The 18,402-nt window shown below is 47.7% G+C and overlaps 2 protein-coding genes and 1 pseudogene across 3 annotated transcripts in view; 1 reads left to right on the forward strand and 2 right to left on the reverse strand.

The window, feature by feature from the left end:
• Positions 1–18,402, forward strand: part of LOC309550683 (uncharacterized protein) — a 3,164,715-nt gene that overhangs the window by 1,999,744 nt on the left and 1,146,569 nt on the right. The window lies entirely within an intron of this gene.
• LOC309550793 overlaps positions 1–18,402 on the reverse strand; it is a 1,525,103-nt pseudogene that overhangs the window by 288,191 nt on the left and 1,218,510 nt on the right. The window lies entirely within an intron of this gene.
• LOC309550709 (uncharacterized protein) overlaps positions 2,184–18,402 on the reverse strand; it is a 137,712-nt gene continuing 121,493 nt past the window's right edge. The window contains exon 8 of the mRNA XM_082251044.1: positions 2,184–3,406. Coding sequence (XP_082107170.1) covers positions 2,235–3,406 — 1,172 coding nt within the window. The 3' untranslated portion in view covers positions 2,184–2,234. The remainder of the gene's footprint in view (positions 3,407–18,402) is intronic.

Below are 18,402 nucleotides of genomic sequence, written 5' to 3' on the forward strand. Positions count from 1 at the left end.
GTCCTGAAGTAGCTTAGATAGTCCTCAGACCTTAATCCCATAGAAAATATGTGGTGGGAGCTGAAGGTTAGAGTTACCAAATGACAGCCTCAAAACCCTAATGACTTGGAGAGGATCTGCAAAGAGGAGTGGGACAAAATCCCTCCTGAGATGTGTGCAAACCTGTTGGCCAACTACAAGAAACTTCTGACCTCTGGTTGCCAACAAGGGTTTTGCCACCGAGTACCAAGTCATGTTTTGCGTAGGGGTCAAATACTTTTTTTCACTTAATAAAATGCAAATCAATTTATAACTTTTTTTGAAATGCGTTTCTTTGGATTTATGTGGTTATTCTGTCTCTCACTGTTAAAATAAACCGACTATTAAAATTATAGACTGATCATTTCTTTATCAGTGGGCAAACGTAGAAAATCATCAGGGGATCAAATACTTTTTTCCCTCACTGTATATACAAATGGGGAACACAAATCAGGGTATAACTGGAGGTGCTTGGAACCCATGGGAAGGGGGGAACCAAAACTGGGATCAGGTCCAAGGGGAAGTTGGAACAAGGCAATAGGGTTCAGGGTGTAAGGCAAGGATCATGATCAAGAGCAGTAATAAGATAAACGGCTAGCAGCATCTGGAAGCAGAGCAAAACACTATAGCGGGGCGGAAATGTAGAGGAGAAGCTAAATACCCCCCAGCACACAGCATAAGGTGGAAACTGCTTACTGGTATCTGCTGGCACCTACTGTAGAAAAACACCTGCTGGTGGACACTGGAACTACAACCTTCCACTCTGGGATGCACAGTGCCACCAGCAGGTGGTCCAGGTCCTAAACTCGGAATGTTCTCCACTCATCCAGTGCATGGTTTTGCCACTTTTGTTGGGGCTTTTTCTTTTTATATTTCAACCCCTCTGTAATACCACTTTTCGTTTAGCCAATGTTTTTATCAGTAGCATGTACCGCTCATGTTCCATGGCAGTTGCCAATCACATTCCAGAATCCTGGTTTTGGCTGAGCTACACTCTCCCTGTCTGACTGTTTGCCTGCAGGGTGATTGGTGTAGACCCAGCCTCTGGGAGGAGTCCAAACCTGTTTTAAGCCTGCCAAGCCCTTAGTGTTATGCTTGTGATAGTGTTTGCAACACGTGCATCAGGCTCTCGTTTCCCTGCCTTGTTCTTCACTTTTGCCCAATTCCTGCCAGCTAGCTTGGATTTCCTTGTTCTCAACCTCGGATTTGACCCTGACTACTCTCGGAACGACCGTGAACCTGGACTGCCACTGGACCACTCTGCTTGGCTGTTCACCGCAAGTACCTGTGTGCTTAACTCTAGCCTGCCCCTGGCTTGGTAGCGAGGCACTATAGCAGTGTTTCTCAACTCCGGTCCTCAGGGCACACTAACAGGCCAGATTTTAAGTATTACCTTGGGGAGATGCAGACTAGAATACTGCAATCACTAAGCAGCAAATTATATCACCTGTGATGTATTTCAGTTTTCTTGCAAACCTGGCCTGTTAGTGTGCCCTGAGGTCCGAAGTTGAGAAACTTGGAGAAATATATTTGAGATTTGAGAGCTATGCAGTCCAGCCCTCGGATTCATCTCTCCACACCATCCTCGCATCCTGCTGGTCAGGACAAGGACACGAGCAGCATTACAAAGACCCAGAAGGCGGCCTTATGCAGACCCTGTACACCGGACATCCCATGTGCCTGATTCTACATTCTTTTATGTGAGTTTTTAGTATATCCATCACAGTTTATACTCGGGGGCGCCTGTTTTCCCTGTATTATTTACTGCATATACAGACTCATTTGACTGTTGTGGGTTTAGTAACACTTTAAGTTGCTCCCCCTAATGGTGCAGCACGGGCGGCTATAAATACAGTCATGGGTAATCCTTGGGTAGGCGGATGAAAGGGAAACCCCCCCCCCCCCCCCACAGAAATGCATCCCTTCCTTTGGCACATGCCAGTTGATAACATCATTTAGGTGGTCGGGTTTGTATCTGACAGCAGCCAATATCCTTTGGCTTGTCTGTACATGCATGTAGAGAGGTCTAGTGGCCCCTGGACTTATGGATTACATACTCTCCTTTTCTGCTAGTTTTTTTTTATTGCATTTTTTTTACTTTATTTAATAAACCACACTGGTAAACATACTGCACTAAAAGTCTTTGCGCTGTATCTCCTTGTCATACCTCTAAAGCTTGTAAAGACTGGATTTCTCTGAAAACAACATTTCTCTCCCTAAGGGCAGGAATATGGTTTCTCTCCTCCGTGAGATCTTTGATGCCTAACAAGGTCTGATTTCTGTAAAAAACTTTTCCCGCACTCAGGGCAGGAAAATGGCTTCTCCCCTGTATGAGATCTCTGATGCATAACAAGTCTCGATTTCCATGGAAAACATTTACCGCACTCAAGGCAGGAATACGGCTTATCGCCTGTATGAGATCTTTGATGAATAACAAGGTCTGATTTCTGTGAATAAGATTTCCCACAGTAAGGACAGGAATATAGCTCAGGACAAGAATACTGCTTCTCCCCCGTATGAATCCGCAGATGTCTGTAAAGAGTGGGCTTCTCTGAAAATCTTCTACCGCACTCAGAGCAGGCATACGGCTTCTCCCCCGTGTGAGATCTTTGATGTGTGACAAGTCTCGCTTTCTGTGGATAAGATTTCCCACAGTCAGGACAGGAATACGGCTTCTCTCCCGTGTGAACCCTCTGATGTCTGTAAAGATTGGACCTTTTAAAAAAACATTTACCGCACTCTGGGCAGGAATACGGCTTCTCCCCCGTGTGAGATCTCTGATGCATAAGACAGTCTGATTTCCGTATATAACATTTTCCGCACTTGGGGCAGGAAAACGGCTTCTCCCCTGTGTGAGACATTTGATGTCTAACAAGGATTGATTTCTGTGAAAAAAATTTCCCGCACTCAGCGCAGAAATACGGCTTCTCCCCCGAGTGAGACCTTTGATGTCTAACAAGGCTTGATTTCAGTAAAAAACATCTTCCACACTCAGAGCAGGAAAACGGCTTTTTCTCTGTGTGAGATACCGCATGTCTAACAAGGTCTGATTCCTGTATAAAACATTTCCCGCACTCAGGACAGGAATAGAGATTTTTCATCTTGTGAGAACTCTGATGCATGTAAAGATGAGACAAAGAGCTGAAACTTTCCCCACATTCAGGACAGGAAAATTTCTCCTCCCCCTGAATTCCGGCACCATCCCTCACAGTATAAGGTTCTTTAATGTCAGAGGAATTGGATGGTCCATCCACACTGTGAAGTCCTCCATCCATAGCTGAGCTCATTGTCTTTTCTCCTGCACAATCTCTTGTGATGTCCTCATCTTCCATTTTACAGCTTAGTGATAAAGTGAGATGATCCTTTGAGGGTTCCTCAATGGTGTGTCCTGGAAAATATAAAAACATGATCAATAGATAGGAGAAGGTTATGTATATGCAAAAATTGAGACATGATCCAAAATGTAGTGGTGCTTCATCCCATAAAATGAATGAACAAAAGTAAGAGGGGAAAAGAAACACTAGCCCCCAAAGATAGTAGGGCTTTGTAGGCATCCACTGATTAATCTCACAAAAAAACGTACAATCTATAGTAGTGTAAATACATACAAAATGTATTGATATAAAATTACATAAAAACCATTACAATGATGAGCATGAATGGGAAAACCCCCAGCTAGTGGGGATAATATAGCGCTTGCTAGTAAAATGCAAATATATAAATCTAAAACCATAGGATAAAATAAATGCCCTTAAATGCACAGTAAGACCATATAATAATATTAGGAATATATAAAAAACATTAGTGCAAAGTGAAGTCCAAAAAATGTGCAAAAGTGACTGTATAATAAAAGTCCAAGGAGAAATTGTGCCAAGAAAAAAGTGCGAGTGCTTGAGGCTAAATCCTCCAGTGATCCAGGAGATCCAATCACACAGGTGACTCTCAAAGGGGAGGTTAGATGTACACTCACCAGATGCGATGGGTCTCAAATGTCATATGACAATGAGGCCAGTATTGCTTTGTGACCATCCAGGTCAGGGGTAGGGTGACTGCTGGGCTCAGGTCCCTCTAGACCGGGTATTCCCCAAATGTGGATCAAGTTCCCGAGGTCCAGTCTGCACACCAGCAGCTGCTGACAATCAACTGACACAACACAGACACACACACCCTCTGCCCAATGAGCAACAATCTGTATATGATATGGGGTTGTCCTTAAAATAACCAGAAAGTTTGGTGAAAGATACTTGCATACAGGTTTTTCAGAAGACAGGTGAGGTGGTCTGGTGTTCTCATTTCTTTCAGTATTTGCCACATCTTGTTGTGATCCACACCATCAAAGGCTTTACTGTAATCAATAAAGCAGAAGTAGACATTCTTCTGGAACTCCCTTGCTTTCTCCATGATCCATTGAATGTTGGCAATTTGATCTCTAGTCCCTCTGCCTCTTCGAAATCCAGTTTGCACTTGTGGTAGCTCCCGGTTCACATGCTGCTGAAGCCTAGCTTGTAGAATTTTCAGAATAACCTTGCGATACGATCACACTCATCTCACATGCCAGCAAGGTTATGCTTAAAATTATCAACCTATGACATCACTTATCTCCCGCTCTACTCTGGACCAATCAGTGTGCAGTAACAGAGCAAAGATAGGGTAATAGAAAAATTGGCTGGCCTGCTAAAATCGTCTTTATTATGGAATTCTTCAATAAAATCACATTATCATGAACACATAGTTACATGGTTTGTGAGGTTGAAAAAAAAAGACACCAGTCCATCCAGTTCAACCTATGATGTGTGTTTGCTGTTAACCGTACATTGTATACCCCTGTATGTTGTGGTCTTTAAGGTGCCCATCTAGGGGGCGTGACCGGATGTGAAGCGGACCAGACGTGCCTGCCTGGAGCTCCGGGGACCCTGATTAATCCTCCTTGTTACGCATCCTGAACCCCGTTTTCTCCTGCCGTGCCGGACTGGTGGAGGGTCGGGACGTCTGTGGGCTGCATCTGGAATGCCTGGGAGGTCCAAATCTGCGGCCGCCGCTGCGAAGCGGAGGCCGGCTTCCCCGCCGGCGGTGCCTCCGCACGCCATCTTGGAAGGCCTGCGCGCTCTGCTCACCAGCATGGAGCTCCCGGCGGACTCGGCTGCGGTTCCATCCACATCCATCCAGGGCCAGGCAAGTGACACAGCTACTATCCTGTCTGCCATTGAGCAGAGTAAGACCTCTCTACTGGCCAGGATTGATCATTTGGCGGAGAAGTGCAACTTTATCCGGGCGGACTTGGATAAGATCCGGGGGAGGCTCACGGACACTGAGCAGCGTATCTCCTCTGCTGAGGACCTCACTATCCAGCACTCTGCTTCCCTGTCCTCCCTACAACAGACGGTTCAGATGCTGTTAGCAAAGGCGGATGATGCTGAGAACCGCCAGAGGCGGAATAATGTGCGGGTGCTGGTCCTGCCTGAAGGGGCTGAGGGGGATAGGCCTGCTGAATTTGCTGAACTGTTTTTTAAGAACCTCCTGAAGCTCACGGACCTGGCACCCACCTATGTGGTTGAGCGGGCCCATAGAGTCCCTACGGGCCGCATAATCCCGGGGGCCCCGCCCCGCCCCGCCCCGCCCCTTCTTGGTCCGGTTCCTAAACTACCGTGACAGGGACCGCATACTAAGTGAAGCCCGCAAGCATGACACGTTGCCGTTTGAAAACACCTTGGTACATCTCTACCCTGACTTCTCTGCGGAGCTGCAGAAAAAGAGAAAGACCTTTAATGGATGTGCGGCGGAGGCTCCGTGAGAAGGAAATTAAGTATTCCATGCTCTATCCCAGCCGACTCCGTGTGCAACATGCCGGATCTGTCAAGTTTTTTGATTCCCCTGACGACGCGGATGCCTGGTTGCTCAGCCTGCGATGAGCCTTCCACCTTGGCGCTGTTGGCCACGTGTTTGCTGAACTCCCTGTTCTTCAATTTGTCCCCCCTCTGAGTTGTTCGGTTGGACTGTGAACAGTGGAGACCCTCTATTCCCGGATCGTTCCTGCCTCTCCTCCACTCCTATACTCCTGGGTTGTGTTATTTTTTCTTTTTCCTCATTTTGCTGTTTTCCCTCTATGTCCATGTGTCCCTGGAGCTGGGGCTGGCGTTAGCCACCTTTTTGTTTTGCTTTCTACTACAGAACTGCTGTAACTGGTTCTCGAGACGACGGAGACTGTTGGCTGACCTTGCCTCTGGTTAGCCCCTGGACATTTTTTTTTTTTTTTTTCCTGGCCTAGAGCCGGATGACTATGGTCTAGGCCTTTTTCCTGGCCCATAGTGTGCTGTTTTTTCTTGTTTTTTGGGATGAAGTCGACCTGCGGCACGGTTGCTCTCTGGTCGACAGGGGTTTATATGTGTGCTTGTTTTGTTTCGTTTTTTTCTATTTTTTTGTTTTTGGCTGCAAACCTGTGCTGTGTTCTGATGTTTTTTATGCAATGTGCTCATTCACTGTGTGGTACTGTTTCACTGTGGGTCGCAGTCTGGGCTGTCTGCTTCCCTGCTCCTGATACTGAGGGGTGGCGTGGTTGGTCTCCCACCTGGCCCCTGGCTCCCTTCCTGATGCGCCTATTCCCCCTGCCTGATTGCTCTTCTCTGTGTCATGGCTGACCGCATCAAAGTACTGTCTTGGAACGTGCGTGGCCTCAATAGTAAATTTAAACGTGCTCTTTTATTTAAATATCTCCAGTCCTCTAAACCACAGGTGGTCTTCCTCCAGGAGACCCATCTGACGGGGAGTGCTATCCTAGCCCTCCGCAGGCGCTGGGTGTGTCAGGCCTTCCACGCCACTTACTCCAATTATGCAAGGGGGGTGTCAATTTTGGTTCATAGGGCCCTGTCCTGTCGGGTTGAGAGGGTCATCACGGACCCCAAGGGTCAATATGTTATTCTGGCTCTTGAGATTGCGGGTAAATTGTTTGTATTTGTCAATGTGTATGTCCCCCCGCCTTTTTCTAGTGCGGTCCTATACCACATCTATGATCGCCTGGCCGAATTCTCGACCCAGCGCATCTTTGTGGCTGGGGATTTTAACAACATCCTAGATGGTGACTTGGACACCTCGAATCTGAACCGTCAATCCTGCTCGGAGCTGCATACTTGGGCCTCGACCTTACAGCTCACGGAACTGTGGCGGTGGAAACACCCGCAGGACCGGTTCTATTCCCACGTGTCCTCGTCGCATCGATCTGGCTCCCGTATTGATTTGGCGTTCTGCTCACCCTCGGTCCTGCCATTTGTGCAGTCAGCTGGCTACCTCCCCTCCGGTCTCTCGGATCACTCGCCGCTTGAGATTCAATTGCGGTTGGGGGATCCGGGGGAACGGGGCGGCTGGAGGTTGGGCTGTGGGTGGCTTCAGAACCAGCGGGTGATGGAGGGGATGTCTGGTAAAATTGCCCAATATTGGGAGGTCAACGACCTTACGGCCTCCGCCTCGGTGTGTTGGGATGCATTCAAGGCCACGGTCCGTGGCGACTATATCTCTGCTATTAAGTCTGCGCGGGTGGAGTGCGCCTCGGTGAGGACGGAATTGGAGATGGCGGTGACGGAGTCTGAGGCTGAATTTGCCTCGGATCCCTCCTCCGAGGCGTACTCCTCCATGGCGCAGGCTCGGAGAGCCCTACACTTGCATGTATCTTCGGCTGCTGAGGCGGAGATGGGTTCGCTACGAGCCAGAATATTTGAGTCTGGGGACAAAAATGGCAGACTTTTGGCCAATCTGTCTGCGGACTCTAGGCTCCAAACGGTGGTCCCGGTTATACAATCTGCTGATGGTGGTGTCCTTCGGGATCCTGCCGATATTCTCTTGGAATTCCGCAATTTCTATGAACGTGTGTACGGGGCGGACCCTCCCCCGCCGGGGGGTGGGGACTTGGGGTCTCTTGGGGAGTTGGCCCTGCCTACTCTGGCTGCGGAGGATGCCGCTCTCCTGGAGGCAGAGTTCACGCTGGAGGAGGTTGAGCAGGCTATTCGCTCCCTCCCCCCCGGGAAGACCCCTGGTCCTGACGGCCTGCCGGGGGATTGGTATAGGATGTATATCTCTGAACTGGCTCCTAGGCTTTTGGGGACCTACGCATCCTGCCTGGAAGAGGGGGCTCTCCCGGATTCTATGTCTCTTGCCCACATAGTCTTGATCCTCAAGCCCGGGAAAGACCCCACCCAGTGCTCCGCCTACAGGCCCATATCTCTTCTGAATTATGACCTAAAAATACTTACAAAGTTGCTAGCTACCAGGTTGATGAAGGTCCTGCCCTACTTGATTAATATAGATCAGACATCAGATATGCCAGGCAAATCCACTGATATCAATATACGCAGAGTGTATACTCATCTGCAGGTCCCGGCGGAGGCTCAGGGTACACGAGTGATGGTGGCGCTTGATCTGGAAAAGGCGTTTGACTCAGTAGACTGGTCTTATATGATGATGGTGCTGGAGAAGTTTGGCTTCGGCCCCGTATTCCGTAAATGGGTTGCCATGCTGTACGCCCACCCCTGTGCTCAAATTAAATTGGGGGGGAGGCTGTCGTGTCCCTTTTCAATCGCGCGGGGCACTCGTCAGGGATGCCCGCTCTCGCCTGCCTTGTTTTCCTTGGCTGTTGAGCCCCTGGCGGCGGCTGTTCGCGGTTCCGGGGCGGTCGGGGGGATCAGGGTGGGGTCCTTGGAAGAAAAACTGGCACTTTATGCTGATGACATTATCCTGTTCCTCCGGGACCCTGGCCGGTCGCTCAGTTCGGCCCTGGATCTGCTGGCGGCCTTCTCCAATTTGTCTGGCTTGCGAGTGAACTGGGGCAAGTCGCTTATCCTTCCGATAGACGAGGGAGCCCGGGCCCACGCGGACCCGTCCCTGCCCTTGTGCTGGACCGATAGACTTAAATATCTGGGCGTCGTGATTTCCCCTAACATTCGGGACTTTTGCGACCTGAATTTGACCCCCCTACTGTCGAAATTCGGGACCAAACTGCGCTCCTGGGCGAATCTCCCCCTGACCCTGATTGGCCGTATCAACCTGGTCAAGATGAAGTTGTTGCCCCCTCTCATATACGTGCTTCGCCATTCTCCAGTCTGGATACCGAGGGCCGTATTTCGTCGGCTGCACTCTCGCATCCTCTCCTTTCTCTGGGGTTCTCGCCCTCCTAGACTTCGCCTTGCGGTATTGCAGCGACCCTGGACTCGGGGGGGATTGGCGTGCCCTGACTTTTTCCGATACTTCGTGGCGGGACTTCTGACGCATGCTCACAACTGGCTGGTCTCGGATACTTCCAATGCTGCGGTGGCTCTGGAGGCGGCTCTGTTGGGCTCCTATGAGGCCTTGCGCAACTTGCTACTTCGCCCGAAAGCTCCGTACCCTGTCACTGTCTCGATGGCGACGGTGATCAGAGCTTGGAAACTACAGTCTCCCTATATCCGGACGGGTCCTGGGCGCCGCTCCCCGAATTCCCCTCTGTGGATGAACCCGGAGCTGCCGGAGTTTTTCTCCATTCCAGATCCCACTGTGTGGGCCTCCAGGGGCATATTGTACCTTTCCCATATTTGTAGACATTTGACCAACTGAAAGCAGACTTTTCCTTGCCCAATTCCCATTTTTTCAGATACCTTCAGCTTCGCCATGCCTTCCATAAACAGTTCGGTGACCATCCCTGCGACTTCACGTTAGCTGATTTGGAGGCCATTCTTCGAAATGACACTCTAAAGAAGCCCCTCTCCACCATCTACAGCACCCTACTCCCTAGTGTGCATTCGGGACTGGAGGCTCTACAGGCCTTTTGGGTGGCTGAGGCTCCGGGCCTGGATGCGGAGGATTGGGAGGATGTCTGGGACTACCCGTTCCGTCACTTGGTGGCCACCAGGGACCGCCTTGTGCAGTTTAAAATCCTCCATAGGTTTCATCTGACCCCGACCAGGCTGCATAGGGCCTTTCCTGACACGCCTCCGACCTGCTGGCGCTGCGGCGCACGGGATCCCACCTATACGCACATGCTTTGGCATTGTTTGCCCTTGGTGGCATATTGGACTCGGATTCTGGACTTCATTGCTCGAGTGACCACCATCCGTGTGCCCCTTAAGCTGGAATGTTGCATCCTGGGACTTGTAAATGATCTGGCCCACTCAGTGGCGACCCGCACTCTCCTAGGCCTTTTATTATTCTATGCTAGGAAATTGGTGATTCTCCACTGGCGGAAGCCTGTGGCACCCACCCTCTCCCTGTGGAAGTCCCTAGTTAACTCGGTTATACCTCTCTATAAAGCGACCTATGCTAACAGGGGCTGCCCGAAAAAATTCTCAAAAGGTGTGGGACATTTGGGTGGATTTTTTTTTTTTTTTTGTTACTGTATGTTTTTTTTTTTTAATTTCCATTTCTTTTGGTTTTTTTTTTTTTTGTTGTTGTTGTCGAGCCGGGGTATGCCCAGAGGCTCTGTTCTGTATGTTGTTCTGTTTTTAAAAACCAATAAAAAGAATTTTCAAAAAAAAAAAAAAAGATGCCCATCTAATAGTTTTTTGAAACTATCAATGCTCCCTGCTGATACGACTGTTTGCGGAAGAGAATTCCACATCCTTACTGCTCTCACAGTGAAGAACCCCCCACGTATTTTAAGGTTAAACCGCCTTTCCTCTAGTTTTAGTGAGTGGCCACGTGTCTTATTGTATCTCCTCTCTCTGAATAGTTTGTTCCTTATGCTCGGGTCGCCAGTACAGTATTTGTACATTGATATCATATCCCCCCTCAATCATCTCTTCTCCAGAGAGAATACGTTCAGTGCTTGTAGTCTTTCCTCATAGCTGATGTCCTCCATTCCCCTAATTATTTTTGTTGCCCTTCTCTGGACTCTTTCCAGTTCCAGCACATCCCTCCTGAGGACCGGTGCCGAGAACTGGACAGCATACTCCAGATGTGGCCGGACCAGAGTCTTGTAGAGCGGGAGAATAATCTCTTTATTTCTGGAGTAAATCCCCTTTTTTATACATCCCAGTATTCTGTTGGCTTTGCTTGCAGCGGCTTGGCATTGCATGCCACTGCCAAGCCTGTTGTCTACCAGTACCCCCAAGTCCTTTTCCATCCTAGACTCACCCAGAGGTTCCCCCCCTAGTGAGTAGCTTGCTTTCTGGTTTCTGGCCCCCAAGTGCATTACTTTACATTTTTCAACATTAAACCTCATCTGCCATGTAGTTGCCCACCCCATTATTTTGTTCAGGTCCGCTTGTAAGGTTTCCACATCCTGCATAGAAGATATTGGCATGCTTAGTTTAGTATAATCCGCAAATACTGAGATTTTACTCGATATCCCCTCCTCTAGATCATTTATGAATAAATTAAACAGGATTGGTCCCAGGACAGAACCCTGGGGGACAACACTTTCCACACCCGCCCAATCCGAGTACTCCCCAATAATCATCACCCTCTGGACTCTCCCCTGGAGCCAGTTCTCTATCCAGGTACTCACCTTATGGTCCATACCTACCTCCTTAGTTTGTACAATAAGCGTTGGTGGGGAACGGTGTCAAAGGCCTTTGCAAAGTCCAGATACACCACATCCACAGGCCTACCTTTATCCAGGTGGCAGCTCACTTCATCGTAGAATTTTAATAGATTGGTTTGGTAAGAACGATTTTTCATGAATCCATGCTGATTACTACTAATAATACCACTTTCATTACTAAAGTCTTGTATGTGGTCCCTTAACACCCCCTCCAAAATCTTGCAGACTACTGATGTTAGGCTGACTGGCCTATAGTTTCCCGGGATATATCTCGGCCCTTTTTTAAATATTGGTACCACGTTGACTTTTTTCCAATCAGCTGGCACCATACCCGTCTGAAACTATCCTTAAAGATCAAGAATAATGGTCTAGCAATCACCTGGCTGAGCTCTTTAAGAACCCTCGGGTGCAAGCCATCTGGTCCCGGTGATTTATTTATGTTGAGTTTCTCTAGTTTAGTTCTAAGTCTATCTTCTGTTAGCCATGGCGTTATTTCCTGAGGTGTGTTATTTAGTTTGGCCTTACAAGCTGGGTTAGTGTAGCCCCCCAATTCTTTTGTGAAGACTGAAGAGAAGAAATTATTTAACACTTCCGCCTTTTCTCTGACCTCTGTGGCCATATTTCCTTTGTCATCTTTTATGGGGCCAATGTGTTCTGGCCTCGCTTTCTTACTGTTTATATACTTAAAGAATTTCTTGGGGTTCTTTTTACTCCCCTCCGCTATACGTCTCTCGTGTTCTATTTTAGCCGCCCTGATTTCGTCTTTACATTTCTTATTACACTCTTTGTAATGCTTGAATGCTGCCAATGACCCCTCAGTCTTGTATTTTTTGAAGGCTTTTCTTTAGTATTAATATGCATTTTTATGTTGGAGTTTAGCCACCCAGGGTTTAGTTTTGCTCTTTTAAATGTATTTCCCTTTGGAATGCACTGGCCAATCCCTTTGTTTAGTATGCTCTTGAAGCACTCCCATTTTTCCTCCGTGTTCCTTGTTTCCAAGGTTTTATCCCATTTGATATTTTCACCAGAGGGAAAAACAGAACAACAGCTAACGCGTTTCGTGCTTATCTAGCTCTTATTCAGAGCTTGAAAAAGAGAGCAGAGATAACAGAAGAATATACAGAAGAATGGATTATGGCTCACCTGGGCTGATCTCTGTAGAAATGTCCTCCTCTTTGAATGTCCTCTTAATTCCAGCCTCCTCCGTATATTGCTGATCATCCCTCACATACGTCTCTTCTACTTCCCCATCAACTTTCATGTCCATCAGATCTTTACCCTAAACCAACAGAATAGCAGAAAATACTATTGTCAAGGACACACACCCATGGAGACTCACTAACCAAGGTAGGGACCTTGTTTGGTGTAGGAGGAATGAGAAGAGGGCTTACTCTAAGCACTTAAAAAAAGTGCTGTGAAACAATTATCACCAGGCTCATCCACCTTACAAACTGCTCAGCGTCTGCTACCACTCTCTGCCAATCCCTCCATTGGCTGCCACTCAACCAACAAATAAAATTCAAGATACTAACAGTAACTTACAAAGCCATGCACAACCTGGCCCCCAGCTACATCACTAACCTGGTCTCAAAATACCAACCAAGTCATCCTCTTCGCTCCTCCCAGGACCTCCTGCTCTCTAGCTCACTTGTCACCTCCTCCGACACTCACCTTCAGGACTTATTCTAAGCCTCTCCCATCCTCTGGAATGCTCTTCTCTAATCTATCTGACTGACTATCTCCTACTTTATCTACTTTCAGACAATTCCTGAAAACACATCTCTTCAGAGAAGTCTATCTGGCCCCCACCTAACAACTGTACATTTATTTTCTCCATTAGCCCATCCCCCACAGTGATTACCTCTTGTATCTCTTGACCCTCCCTCTTAGACGGTAAGCTCTAATGAGCAGGGCCCTCTAATTCCTACTGTATTAAAATGTACTGTATTTGTACTATCTACCCTCAAGTTATAAAGCGCTTCGTAAACTGCCAGCGCTATATAAATCCTGTATAATAATATTAATTATCACAGCCTGCAATACCACTGGCCTCCACTGAAGGGGGACGTCACCCAAACCTCACTGGCTGCCCATACACAGACAGATACAAATCTTGCATACAACCTGGTGCACTCCAAGTGTTGTGGGGCCACCTGGTAATTTCTTAACACTTCTAACATTCCACAAAGTATGCTGTAAGCTCAAGTTCTGAAGTAGGCACTTTTCGCACTGCCCACACAGATCAGACACATGACTAAAGGTAATGTTACCACCATCAGTTTGTCAGCTGACTGCAGCACGGTGGGCAAGACTATACAGCGGTTAAACAGGACAGGTTCCACTCAGAACAGGCCTCACCATGGTCAACCAAAGAAGTTGAGTGCATGTGCTCAGCGTCATATCCAGAGGTTGTCTTTGGGAAATAGACGTATGAGTGCTGCCAGCATTGCTGCAGAGGTTGAAGGGGTGGGGGGGGATCCGCCTGTCAGTGCTCAGAACATTGGTCTGCATGGTTGTCATCCCAGAAGGAAGCCTCTTCTAAAAAGGTGATGCACAAGAAAGCCCGCAAACAGTTTGCTGAAGACAAGCAGACTAAGGACATGGATTACTGGAGCCATGTCCTGTGGTCTTAGGAGACCAAGATAAACTTATTTGGTTCAGATGGTGTCATATGTGTGCGGCGGCAACCAGGTGAGGAGTACAAAGACTAGTGTGTATTCCCTACAGTCAAGCATGGTGTTGGGAGTGTCATGGTCTGGAACTGCATGAGTGCTGCCGGCACTGGGGAGCTACAGTTCATTGAGGGAACCATGAATGCCAACATGTACTGTGACATACTGAAGCAGAGCATGATCTCCTCCCTTTGGAGACTGGGCCACATGGCAGTATTCCAACATGATAACCACCCCAAACACACCTCCAAGACGACCACTGCCTTGCTAAAGAAGCTGAGGGTAAAGGTGATGGACTGGCCAAGCATGTCTCCCAGACCTAAACCCTATTGAGCATCTGTGGGGCATCCTCAAATGGAAGATGGAGGAGCGCAAGGTCTCTAACATCCACCAGCTCTGTGATGTCATCATGGAGGAGTGGAAGAGGACTCCAGTGGCAACCTGTGAAGCTCTGGTGAACTCCATGCCCAAGAGGGTTAAGGCAGTGCTGGAAAATAATGGTGGGCACACAAAATATTGACACTTTGGGCCCAATTTGGACATTGTCACTTAGGGGTGTACTCACTTTTGTTGCCAGCGGTTTAGACATTAATGGCTGTGTGTTGAGTTATTTTGAGGGGACAGCAAATTTACACTGTTTATACAAGCTGTACACTCACTACTTTACATTGTAGCAAAGTGTCAATTCTTCAGTGTTGTCACATGAAAAGATAGAATAAAATATTTACAAAAATGTGAGGGGTGTACTCACTTTTGTGAGATACTGTATACACACACACACACACTGAACAATATAATTATAAAACGCAACACTTTTGTTTTTGCCGCCATTTTTCATGAGCTGAACTCAAAGATCTAAGACTTTTTCTATGTACATGTAGCACCCTCCTAGATAGGTGCTTGGAAAAAGCATTGTAATGCTCCATCTGCTTATCAGGGGAGCCTGATCTGTTAGTTATGCCTGTTGCATGTGTCCAGGTGTGAGTCACTTGGTCTGAGGGAGTGTCCCCACTGTATCCAATAGGGGAGCCTGTTGGACAATGGAGGAAAACCAGCCAGTAGCACAAGGGCTTTGTGGCAATTCGAGTGGGAGGGCACCACCGCAGTGCATCATGGGTTTGACCAAAAATGTCATAAAATTTTGAGGGCTGGACAGCAATACAGAACCAAGGCCATCGGCCTACATCCAATGTTCTGCATCTACGTAGCCACTGCGATCTCTAGCAACCAAACTCACAACACTGTATGGAATTTCATCGTCTATTTCCTTTTGATTTTTTCTCACCCTCTTCACAGTCCCCGACTCATGAAGAGTCTACTCTGGTACTTCATCTCAGAGCTTGGTACTTCTTCTCAGCATGCCCCCAGGCAACAAGAGGTTCTTGCTCTCTAGTAGTTCCTCTCCCATGCCCCCCCCCCCCCCCCCAAGGTAACAACCAGGCTCTCTCCAGCAGTGCCCTGGCTTGGACACATGGTTAGGCCTCAGGCTTCAGGTCAACCCAGCAGAGGCTGCTCCTCAAACACCCACCCGTCTGGGTGGAAAAGGCCCAGACCACCTGACTACCTCCAAATATGTACCCTTTCCCAGCATCCTCAGCGGCCAGAGAAACTGACTGGCTGAGAAAAGTATGCATGTTTATAGCTTGAGTTCACTGTAGCTCAACATACTAATGCCAAAGGCGACAGTGCCACCTATTGACAGAAGAGAGAAACCATAGCTAAACCAGGCTTAGGGGAAAACCCAAATGATCACAACGACTATAAATTAGTCTGGCTAGTTAGACATAACTAGGAGAAAAACAGAAATATTCTTTACCATTTGGGCAGGGTGGTTTATCTTGCTAGGGGGAGAAGACGAGCAACCATATGGATTGTAAAGGAGCATCGCTTGCTCCGAAACATGTTACCTTTCACCTCATCCTGACATCACTACGCCCCAACGCCTATCCTGGCCTCGGTCCCGACACTGGCTTGCATTTCATCTCACCAGCGGCTCTCGTTTGTGAAGCCTACCACCCGCCCAGTGAAGCTCTTGCAGCACGCATCCAGCGTGACATCCACCAGACTCAGATGTCTGTTCTCTCTCTGCACTTCTGATGCTTGTCAGTGTATAAGGACTCAAGATATGCCAGAGTCAACCAAACTTCTGTGAGTGCATTTTAACTCTTTGCTAATCATTGCTTTTAATAAATGGTTACATTTAGATGGCGGCCCCTTCTGTCTGTCTGTTTTTTCCCCTAGTGTACCAAGGCATCCATTACCTGGTTAAGAAGAGCTGCTGCCATTTAGTGGATATTTTAACTCCTTTTGAATATACATGCCCTTGGCTCCCTTTGTGTGTACTACAAATATTCTCATCTTGCGCTATTGAGACTTTTTTTCACCTCAACTCCACCCACCTGATCATGAAGAGTGATGGTGTGATCTTCCTGTGTGGAATCCCGGGAATACAGAGGACGGGAACATCTCTCTGGTGGGGTTCTGTAGCTGGATGACTCCACCATGTTGTCCTGGTACAGATCTTTGTGTCCTTTTACAAACTCTGACTTCTCCATCACCCAAATCTCATCATCCTCCTCCTGTATCTCAACTTTAATATGAACTTTAGAATCTCTCAGATTTCCACTCTGAATATAAAATAAAAATGACATCAACATTAACAATGCAGATAATGTACAGATCCTAATGATGCTTTCAGTGATTGTTCCTCATCTACCTGATGACGGTGAGGAATGGTGTGACCTTCCTGTGTGGAATCCCGGGAATACAGAGGATGGGGACATCTCTCTGGTGGGTTCCCATTACTGGATCCATCTGTAGGAAACACACACACTGACTGAATACACTGTTTCTATGGGTTTATCAGATGATTGGGGATCTAGGTGGATCCTCCGTACTGCTCTCTCCTTTACAATAAAGTCTCCTCTTACCCGGTGATGTGAGGGGTGGCTGATTCTCCATCATGACGTCCTTGTAGAGATCCTTGTGTCCTTCTATATACTCCCACTCCTCCATGGAGAAATAGACAGTGACATCCTGACACCTTATAGGAACCTGACACACACAATGATACAGTCACCATCCAGACACATCCCTTGTCTATTACTGGATAATGTCCCAGAATTCCCAGCACCGCTCACCTCTCCTGTCAGAAGCTCCATCATCTTCTTGGTGACTTCTAGAATCTTCTGCATGTTGTGTCTCTCAGGTTTTAGGGAGTCACATGGAGGCACTGTGATGGTCATATGATCACCTGACTTCAGAGGAGGAAATCTCTGTATTGGAAAACCAAAAGGAATATCATGTTAGATTTACAGAATCCTCCTCACCTCTCCGGTCAGGACTGTGTTTTATTAATAGAGGCAAGACTGAGGTCATGTGACCTCCCAGAATCCTCCTCACCTCTCCGGTCAGCAGGTAGATGATCTCCAGTGTGAGGTCTAATATCCTCTCAGTCATGTGACTCTGGTCCTCCTCCATCCTCATTGATGTGATCTATGCGGGATTCTCTGTAGACAGATAGCGGAGAATTATGGGACGGTATTGGTTGTACAATATTAGGATGGGGATGTAAGGGGTTAATAGGTGGACTCTTTGCTCTCTGTTGTTCCTTTATGGTGATCACTGCTGCTCTTCCATCTGTAGCCCTTTTCATATTATTGGGATTTACTTTTGTTCTCTCCCTTATTGTTTCACCTAAACAATGAGCTGATCTTCATAGGTACATCTCTGGCCTCTCTTGTAGTCTGTAGGCAGTGTTGTGGTGAGGTCAGTGGGGGAATGAAGTATTTACATTCTTCTTTAGAGGTTGCTAAGGGAAATCTATTAGGGAGTAGCACACTCCTGACTCCTGCACTCTGAGTATTATGGACTGTTGACCTGAGTAGGCTCAGGTTCTACCCTAGATTCCCAAAAATCACCAGGCTGGGGTTGTGGGAAAGAAATACTTCCTCTCATCAACATGGGGACACGGTGCTTTCCCGAATGAGTCCCCTGTGTTGATGGTATGTAGCTTGGTATGGTTCAAGAGGAGGGAGACCACACATCCACCCCCCGCTTCCCTCCCTCACTCCTTACCTGGTCTACTAGGCTGCATACTCAAATAAAGGTCTGGGATAAACTTAGGAACAGGAACCTATGTTTGTTTGTTTTTTTCAGTGGCATTCTCAATGTTTAAATGTTGAATTTGGGGAGCACCCCCAGGGTCATCCT

Source organism: Pelophylax lessonae (genome assembly GCF_965119305.1).
Source record: "Pelophylax lessonae genome assembly, chromosome: 3".
NCBI lineage: Eukaryota > Metazoa > Chordata > Amphibia > Anura > Ranidae > Pelophylax > Pelophylax lessonae.